We start from the raw sequence: 10,000 nt of genomic DNA, 5'->3' as shown, positions 1-10,000 counted from the left end.
CGGTTTGTGAACATGAAATATTGATGAAGCAATAAGCAACTCAAGGCCAGGCGCGTGATTTTACCACGAGTGAAGAGAACTCCTTCAAACGTGCCAAGATCACTAACGGTAGGAGCAGTATGATAACAATAGAAGTAAAAATATAAAAAAGGTCATTGCAACTTTTTTCGAAATTTCTTTCCTAGAATTAGGAGTTTGCATCTTGCAATTCGGACTTTTTCCTCCCAGTTCTAAAGCTGTTTACACTGCTCAGATCCGAGCTTTTGGCCCACCTCTTATCACAACTGGTATTCGATATCTGTTTGCATTAATTCTCACCCAGAATGATCGTCAGTGACGGCTTTACTGTGCACATGATAGACCCTCGGGCTCTGAATGGCCGTGCCCGAATGGTGATTTTAATTTTTCATTGTTTCATTTCTCTATGGCTCACAATAGAATTCTTTAGAAAAGTAGAAGAGGCGCGAGTGAGCAGCCTGTAGTGCCTTTAACAGCAGTGTTATGACGGTAGTGGTGAGAAGTGTAATGAAGGTTTGAGCGGCAAAGCGTTTGTTTTTATAAGATGACGAGGCAGGTGTTGAAAACCAGCCGCTAATACTAATGCTCTATTTCTTACATGTAAAGTTCCCGCCTCAAAAAAACATTCGCTGTCTTTATGATAGAATAAGTGCGTTTAGATGCTGGATCTTCAGATATTGGATGTGTATAAGAACCTCATTTGAAAGTGGCCCAGATCGGATGTGAAAAAATCAGATCTCGTGCAGATTTTTGTGTTTACATGTGTGCAACAAATTCTGATGAGTGTCAGAGGTGAGGAAAAAAAAAATCTGATTTCTTTGTGCCAGTGTAAACACAGCTTAACTGTTCATCTCGCAATTCTGACTTTTTCTTGAAATCTCGCAAATTGTATTGTTTTCTCAGAATTCTACGTTTTCATCTTGCAATTCAAATCATGACTTTAGGCCTACATCTTACAAATCCTTTTTCTCAAAATTGTGAGTTAGCATCTCAAACTTCTGACTGCTTTTCCTTCATCTCAGAATTCAGTTCATATTTGGCAAGTCTGACTTTTTTCCGAACTTCAATTCTGAAGTTTACACCTCACAATAATTTCTTTTTTCTTAGAATTGGAAGTTTGCGTATCATAATTTAGAATTTACACACAGCAATTGTGACTTATTTCACGGAACTGCAAAATGCAAAGTCACAACTTAAGCTTACGATTCTGAGAACATTTCAGAATTGTATATAAAAGTTGCCTTTCGACTTTTTTTATATTTTTATTCCTTGGCATAAAAAGGTTTCCACAGATAGCAGACATCAAGTGATTACATTTTCCGTTTCCTGGGATTCGAAACAGAACAGAAAAAAAACTTTTTGCAGAACATAAAAGAAAATTTGTTGCTAAAATGATTGTGAATGTTACTAGCTATTAGCACCGTTACTTTGTTCCCAAAGCGCGTAGTAGATTTATTAACTAAAACTAAAATATTAAAAATAAAAGATATATATATATATATTTAAAAAAAAAAAAAAAAAAAAAAAAAAATATATATATATATATATATATATATATATATATATATATATATATATATATATATATATATATATATATATATATATATATATATATAATACCTTAATATTATATAAATAATATGAAAATAAGTCACAATTGACTGTATTGTCTGTTTTAGCTTACACTAAGCTCTGTTTTCTGCACCAAACAAATGAAAATTAAAACATTTAATTAGACTGTTTTCCAAGAAGTGTAGTAACTTTAAGTTTAAATCTGCAAATTCACATCTGACTTCCATTCGTGACTCATTCACTCTCAGTCTAATAAGCTGTCATAACCCGCACCTCCTGCTAGAACCGGTCCTCTGCAGTTCCCCAGACTCCCGCACCAAGCTGCCCTTACAGCAGATGACCCGCAGTTTGTTCTGATAGGAGGAGGCCAGGTAGATGGCACCAGACGATATGGCCGGCCCCAGATAGCGTGGGTTAGGGATGTCCAGGTGAACAAGACTGGGAGGCCTGTTTTAAAGAGGATTTAGCATCACACTCAAGCTCTGACGTTATTTTTTGCTGTCTTGCATGCATGTAGCTGTACATCCTACCCAAGAGCCGCATGTCCCTGAATCTCAATGACGTCTAGCGAGTTGAAGTAGGTCACAAACAGATACGGCTCTCTGAATGCTGGAAACAGAAGACGCTTCGGTTAGTGACCCTGAAGATCCTCATCACTATGTTTTACGCAGGCGGGTTTGTTACGAATGGAAAACTGGCTACCGAATGTCAGGGGGAGACGACTCCACTTGAGATCATCGGGGCGACTTCTTCGACCGTGAGCATCCACAAACACGCCGATCTCTGTTTTCAGAAGTCAGACATTTAAAGAAAAACGACGTAGAAAATCAGTGCGATTTAAATGATTTGCACAATACAGAATTCCTGAGGGAAATAAGCACAGGGCGTTGATATTGTCAATAAAATAAGGTGTTTTTATGAATTTAATTAATTAGATATGCTTTTTGATTAATAACATTTAATTTAAACATTTAGTCAGGAATATTAAATCATATTAATCCAGAAAATTTTGAATAGAAAAAACATGTATTTGGAAAAAAATCCAATAACATTTAGGGAAAAAAAACGAAAGAAACGAATTCCCTACTATTCGTAATATGCAGTTAGTAACATATAATACTGAAAAATGTACAGCATGTACTATGTCATGTCATCATATGTAATGTTTATTAATGTTAATTCCATAGAACAGCAAAATAACATTGTGTTTAGAATTACTCGACTGTAATGTTTTTGTATGAACTATTGCTCATGCAACAGGAACTTGCTGTAGATTAGATGGCGTGATGAGTGTCTGACCGTGAAAGCAGAGCAGATATTCTTCCTTCTGCGGAGTGCTGGACACCTGGACAATGGAGATTGGGAAACAGTGGGAGGATCCAGTGAACACAGCCGATGCCAGAGACACGTCATTCTTGTCCAGGAACTCTGCCAAAAACAGCCCATCATGCAAAGCGCTGTTTACATAATGCACAATTACAAATTATAAGTGCCTGATCATGTTCTCACAAATGGTCCACCAGCCGGTCCAACCTGGAATATGCAAATGTTACCGCAATGACTAGCTGAATCCTTTTCAATAACAGATCCATCACAGGAGATCTCAGACGTCAACAGAGTGTGGACTGACCTGAAGGTCAAAAACAATCATCTAACTGCGCCCAGTGGACGGCATGATATACGTACCATCAAGAACGCACTGCTTCATCTCAATCTCGTAGAATTTATTGGTACCGATGATGATGCTGTAGCTGGTGAAGTGGACACAGCTGCACGGCTCGAGCGTTTCAATCTCCTGAGAGATAAAGAGACTGATCATTAGGGGTGTGCTCGTGTGAGCGGTCTCGAATTAGACCAGAAGGCAACATCCAATCAAACATCACAGCTGTTTGCAAAGGAATGACACTGCAGAACTTTTAAAGTTAATTCGCTGTAAGACCCGGGACCACAAATGTCTCTCACCTTCCTTATACAGAATTTGTTCAGATTGTCGTTGTATCGTAGAATTGTGACTTTGTTAGGCATTGCAGCACAAATGCACGGACCATTTTCTATCTAAAGCAAGAATAGACATCACGTTAGGTACAAATTTGTTGCATTGCACGTCACAACAAGGCATGATGCAACACAGTGCACTAAAAATACACAGAGAGGAAGTGGCAACGCAGTGAAACACATGGTGACTGCAGCCTCACCCTGCCCGCGGCGAACAGATGACAGCCCTTGACGGTCTCAAAGATATACGGCACAATCTCAGGTAACGTGGGGAGGTGAGACTGGGACAGAGACTGTTTCACTTTCTTAATCTCCACCAGACAGAGTGCCCGCTCATCCCCTGCAACACATCATCATAATCAACTTTAATTGCATCCTTTGTCAAACACTATTGTGTTGTTACTATGGTACAGTGATGGTATTATGCAACAAGGTATCTTGGGAAAAGTGAGGTGTCCACTTCACAACATCTAGCTAACGAGGTGCTTCAGGGGCTCAGTTCTTGGACCACTTCTCTCTTGTCTGTCTACATGGTATGATTCAGAAACATGGTCGTAACACTGTTATTGACACTCAACTCTGCCTCTCCTTCCATCCTGATGATCTGACAGCCATCTCAGCATGTGCATCATCTTCAAATCAACCTTGCCAAAGCAGAACTGCCAGCCCATTACTTCATCCCTCCAGGATGTTTTGCTCAATATTCTTATTCTAATCTCTCTACTTTATTGATATTTTAAAAAATGTTGGACCAACCTGGAAAGTAACTTTGGATACAACTGTCTCCAAAATATCATGGTATTTTGATCTAATCATTAACATATTAAAGTACCAAGGTGTTTAGTTTGTGTTGCAAGCACCATGCTCTACTCTTTGAGCTACAGAAATACTTTAAAGAATAAAATAGTATTATCATATAGGTACTTAGTACACATGCATGATGTTAAAACAGTAATACCATGCTAATTTTCTTTTGTGCCACTGCATTGTCAAATCCATAGAGTTTTGGTTTCTGAAAGGAGCAGTAAATGATTGTGATCTTTACTCACCCACGATCATCAGCAGCTTGTCGTGCTCCTTAATGATGTGGATCTGAAACACGGACCCCATGCCCGGGATGTGCGTGAGGGAGTTTTTAATCACATTCAGGGCATACAGCCCTTCCTCAGAGCCCACCAACACAATCTGATGGCACGAACAAGATTATGGTAAATTAAATTATAACAAGACTGAAAATAACGAAATACATCTTCAAAATTCAAAGCAATTATGACATTAGTGGATGACTCATGTACCTGGTCAGTCAGCGGCAGGGTGCAGTTGATATCTAGACGATCATCTCCTTCCAGCTTGAGTAAGGAATTACCCAGCAATTTCTGTACGGAACCAAAAAAAACACCGTGATTGTAATGTTAAAAAAGTGCATTTTTCATTTTATGCACTTCACAGAGCTTTTAAGATTATCAGTATGTTTCCCTGCATCCCGCTGTACTGCTAAGAAGAAACAAACCTACAGTTTCTGCCTTACATGTCACTGCACTGACTCTTTAAATGTCACTATGAACGGTCTGTGGGTGTTTCTGGTTCCTCCCACTCACAGCGTCTGCTTCAGCTTTCTCTCTCGCTCCACGACTGCTGGCCACAATGGCCTCCAGCACAGCAACCCAGCGCTGCTTCTCAGAAAACCCTGAGGTCATGAGGTACAGAGTCTGACCTGGCCAGCATGTCGACTGCGGAGACGACTCCAACTTCAGCACATACGGCACATCTGAACACATACGTCAGGAGACAGAACAATACGTTTCATCTCCCAGGCATGGAATACTATACGAATTGAAATGCAGCTGATCAAAAACATTTGATAGATACATGGTACAATGAAATTGTACAGAGAGTGTGTCACCTGTCTTGGCCGTGTTGGGCAGCTCAGAGGCTCCAACAGCAGAATGAACAGTCACATCTCCATCAGAGAGACACAACTCAAACTCGTCCAGCGGCTTCACTGACTCTGAGAAGACAGATTATACATCATTCAACACTGGTTTATCCCTACATGCTCATCAGCCTGGTTTCCGATGGTCAGGCTGGTTTAGGGTTTGGGGTTTTTTTGTAATACTGGTGCTAAATCGATATTTTTAAAATAGTTCCGGTGCCTAAATGGTGCCTGAACTGATACTTATATACTTTTTTTTAAAAACAATAAATAACAAAAAGGATAGATTGGCCATTAGCACTATAAACACATGATGTCGCTCTCATTCATACAGAGGGTGCTCTCGCACAGAAAAATTTTCTGTCTCATTCTATGACAAAAAGCTACACCAGTTCACAAAAGGAAGCATTTTACTGGTATTGTGGAGTAAAAAGGTTCTGTTGAACAGATTTAAAGGGAAGTTTAGCTTTAGGCATAATAATTGAAGCATGTTTGGCTTAGCTAGTTATTGGAAGACTATCTGCTGCCGTCAGAGCAAGTGTAAATTACTGCATTCACTTGCTCCTCAGATGATCTTATGTCCCAACTTGTGTTTGTAAGTCAGTGAAAACAACATGCACACTCCTGATAACGAGGCACTGAAATCTGTGTTCTGATTCTGACTTAGGTACCAGTGCCATACTAGTTGATCAAGGAGGAACTAATCACCTAGATTCAGTCAAAACAAGCTACCAATATCAAAAAAACAGCTTGACCAGGATATCCTAGTATGATTAAAGGTTTTCCAGCAGAGATGAACTGCTGCTCTGTAATAATATGTTGTGCGCAAACACAGCCAGTGCACATTGAGAAAAGTAAAAACATTCACAAACCATCTCTTGGTTCTGTCTCGTAGGTGATCACTTTATATCCATCCAGCACCACGTACTTTCTCTCCCAGCCCTGACCACGCTTCCCATTTCTACAGGAGGACAACCACAGTTCCATGTATACTTAGTGTCAGCTTCTCTTCTGATGGCGTTCATGCTTATGGCACACGACTCACCTGGGCTGCTTCAGCCATCCTTCTAGCCTCATGTGTCCACCGACGTCTTTCAGACCAGAGGTGCTTCCCTTTTCCCGACACAGAGCCTCGGACAGGTGCAGAGCGTACTCGGTGGGCACTCCACAGGTGGCTGGAAGGTACGGGGAGCATTTTGGGTGGCACAAAGCGTGACATTCTGAAGCAGAAGAGAGAAAAGATGGTTAAAGCATCTTCAGCTTTAGCCTACTTTGACCTGATTGGGTCAGCGATCTATTACATGCCTGTGTTTTTCAGAAGTCTTCACAGTGACTTTTGTAGTGGTGAACGAGCAATACGGCAATCTATTTAAGCATTTCCATGAGTTCCATTATCAAAAAAAAAAAAAAAAAAAAAAAAATGTTTGCCATTTTCATAAAGAGTGTTAACCTGTACTTGTTACTTAAGCTATTTCTACCGGGTTTAACCCATAAAACAGTTTTGATGGCACACATAAATTAGTTAGGCTGATTTAGTGGTGTCAGAATATGTTACTTTTTATTTTTTAATAATACTTTTAGTAATACTTTTGTCAACTCTTCATTTTAATGTTACAATTTCTCCTTGTGGTTTCTCTACCCAATGTTTGTGCAATGCCAGTGCAATGCAAGTGTCAGTATCGATATCGTATTTGTGTAAAAGGTCGTATGGGCACATCCCTATTTGCAAGTGTAGTGGTAGTTTATTTGGCAGGGTAATCCGTACCGATGCATGTCGCGGCTTGCCGTCCAAAATGGACCGTGTCCAGACAGACGGTGCAGCGGGCCGCCCTCATGTTGAGCCCCTGCGTGAAGCGGTGAGGAGTGTTGTGATGAATCCTGTCCTTCACACGTCTGGTGTACTCTACAGGGTCAAACATACAAATGTAATTTCTTTTAAAAAATGGTCTTTTAGGCTTGTCTACATAACTTATGCAAACAGGCCAAAGCAAGCTGAAAATGTCCTCCTCTGAGAACATTTCTCCACCAGAGGGTGAAACCAGCTCACTCCAAGCCGTCATGGGGAGCTTGGGTACGAGCATGCAAGGATTTCGGAGTTCTGGCATTCCGCATGGCATACAGCAGGAGTATGGCCATGTATACGAGATAAGCTCAGTGTCCTGACAGATCTGCGTGCAGGAGCTTTGAAGATCCGCAAACACTCCGTGATGTCCTGAGTGGAAGTCTGCAGCCATCAAACCACGATGGCCTGATACAGCAAGTGTTCGTTCAATATATTGGGTGTAGAACGGTCAAAAGACTTCAATGTTTGGATTTGGCCAGAGAGCTTATCTCTGCAGGGATGTAAAGATCATATCAAGAAAGAAGTATAGAGACTGGAGAGACGCCTGCTTCATTCTCACAAAACAGTGCCATTTGTGTCCCCATGGCTGAAAACTGTCACATTTAAAATAAATATACATAAGCCTTTATATACATATTTTTCTAAACGATTTATATGCTTTTTTAATATTAAAAAAAAAAGTATGTACAGACTACTACTTTTTTATACATACTATTAATATAAATAAATCTCATATATATATATATATATATATATAAAATATATATATACACACACACATACATATATATATATGTGTGTGTGTTAATATATTTTAATTGTATATATAATAAAAAATTTATAGTATGTACATACTTTAAGTACTTAAAAATCTGTGAAGGATGTGAAACTTATTTTAAATAAATTTCCCATTTCTAATTTGACTTTTGTCAAACTGGTATCACGTTTGAGAAATTATGTGTTACAGTCAAAACATTAGGTTGTTAGTTTTATCTGTATTTGGTGATTTTAGGCATATATCAGCCATATTTTAAATTCATTTCATTAGTAATTTTTGAATAAAAGTGTAAATAAAGAAATACATTTTAAAAATCCTGTTATTTCAAGGACAAATGGCACGGTTTCTCGAGAGTGGGCCGCCTGAGCCTGTTATGTAAGAACTTACTTTCAGAAGTGACTCTCCTTATTTCTGTGAAACAACAGAAAGGACAGTGAGTGTGGACAGACATGAGCGAAAACATTTCTGGAGTCCTTCAGAGGACACAGTCTCGTCATCTTATGTTAAAAAGCAGCATCAAAATACACATCAAATCGGCATCGTCCTACAAGCTTCTGATTTAATTTCCCTTTTCATAGCATGAGATGAAATGGCATATAGGGCCGAGAGAACATTCTGCTTATGTTTCGAATATTAAACAGGCTGCGAAAGCTCTGCGTCTGGCTTCTGACCTTCAGGATTGGCGTTGTCCTTCCTGCGGCCGGAGCTGGACGACATCAGGCCGCTGCTGGGCTGGTGCTCGGGGGATTTGTTGGATTTGGTGGACATCATGAGCTGCTGACGAGCCAAACCCGGGGTGGCCGGAGTGCTGCTGTGCTCCAGGGCTTTATTAAACTGAACTGCTGAGAGGAAGGAATACAGTGAGACGAGAAAACATTCACTGCTCTACCGCTCTCTTCTGCTCACCGAGGCTGCATTCATTTGATTAAAAATGCTGTAAAAATGATAACAATTTCAGTGACTTCTGTGCTGTAATATATTGTAAATACAATTTACACTATCCTTCAGATATCATACTAGAGTTGCTGCTCAAGAAACATTTCTGATTATTATCGGTTTTGTGCTGCTGAATATTTTTGTGAAACTGATGCATTATTCTTCGACAAACATTACAAAAGAAAAATAGCATTTATTTGTAATAGAAATGTCATTTTAATGCATCCTTTACATTTACGATACATACAGCAATAAATTTTTTACTGAATATGAAATATTCAAAAGCAACAATTTGCATTTAAAAGCAATATTTTTACTTTTTCTTTTGATCACTTTTAATGCATCTATAAAACTACTACTGCTATTAATACTTAAGTATAAATATTATTAGAAATCTTACTGACCTCAATCTTTGAAACAGTAGTATATATTGCAGTAATTGTAAGTTATTAATAACTGCATTATCATTCTTTCTAGTCAGGAATTCAAGTCTTCTAAACTCTAAAAACATTTTCCATGTAAAAATACAAACCTATATATACCATACTTATAAAACTACATTAACTTTTAACTGTTTAAATCTACATTTTAACAGCAAAAATGCAGAAAAAATTAAACATTTCTTGTGACACGACCGTGTATATACGTATATATACATATATATATATATATATGTGTGTGTGTGTGTATATATATATATATATATATATATATCATTAATAGTATGTATCAGAAATACTTATTGATAGTATGTATAGAAATTTTATTTCTAAAATGCTTTTAATATGAGTTTTCTGACATTATATTTTTATCTATATTTATCTAGTTTTATCTATATTTGTGGATTTTAGGCATAGAGCAAGCCTCATCTTGAAGGTTCGTCAGTAAATAAATAGAAATAAAAGTGTAAATAATGAAATAA

General features: G+C 38.4%; 1 protein-coding gene across 8 annotated transcripts in view; it reads right to left on the bottom strand.

Annotated features, from left to right (window-relative positions):
* Window positions 1-10,000, bottom strand: part of LOC122350791 (citron Rho-interacting kinase) — a 49,224-nt gene that overhangs the window by 1,204 nt on the left and 38,020 nt on the right. For 5 of the 8 annotated variants that reach the window (XM_043247512.1, XM_043247509.1, XM_043247506.1 and 2 more), the window contains exons 23-38: window positions 8,814-8,984; window positions 8,530-8,553; window positions 7,287-7,424; window positions 6,567-6,741; window positions 6,394-6,482; window positions 5,492-5,596; window positions 5,187-5,356; window positions 4,884-4,964; window positions 4,638-4,773; window positions 3,789-3,928; window positions 3,556-3,648; window positions 3,280-3,388; window positions 2,893-3,021; window positions 2,296-2,376; window positions 2,124-2,202; window positions 1,867-2,040 (exon numbers count right to left, since the gene is read on the bottom strand). In XM_043247512.1, the coding sequence (XP_043103447.1) occupies window positions 1,867-2,040; window positions 2,124-2,202; window positions 2,296-2,376; window positions 2,893-3,021; window positions 3,280-3,388; window positions 3,556-3,648; window positions 3,789-3,928; window positions 4,638-4,773; window positions 4,884-4,964; window positions 5,187-5,356; window positions 5,492-5,596; window positions 6,394-6,482; window positions 6,567-6,741; window positions 7,287-7,424; window positions 8,530-8,553; window positions 8,814-8,984 (1,894 nt within the window). The remainder of the gene's footprint in view (window positions 1-1,866; window positions 2,041-2,123; window positions 2,203-2,295; window positions 2,377-2,892; window positions 3,022-3,279; window positions 3,389-3,555; window positions 3,649-3,788; window positions 3,929-4,637; window positions 4,774-4,883; window positions 4,965-5,186; window positions 5,357-5,491; window positions 5,597-6,393; window positions 6,483-6,566; window positions 6,742-7,286; window positions 7,425-8,529; window positions 8,554-8,813; window positions 8,985-10,000) is intronic. The other 3 variants (XM_043247513.1, XM_043247511.1, XM_043247507.1) reach the window with 2 other exon arrangements.

The sequence above is a fragment of the Puntigrus tetrazona genome, chromosome 8, assembly GCF_018831695.1.
Source record: "Puntigrus tetrazona isolate hp1 chromosome 8, ASM1883169v1, whole genome shotgun sequence".
Taxonomy (NCBI): domain Eukaryota; kingdom Metazoa; phylum Chordata; class Actinopteri; order Cypriniformes; family Cyprinidae; genus Puntigrus; species Puntigrus tetrazona.
This window is presented reverse-complemented; position numbering and strand designations above follow the sequence as displayed.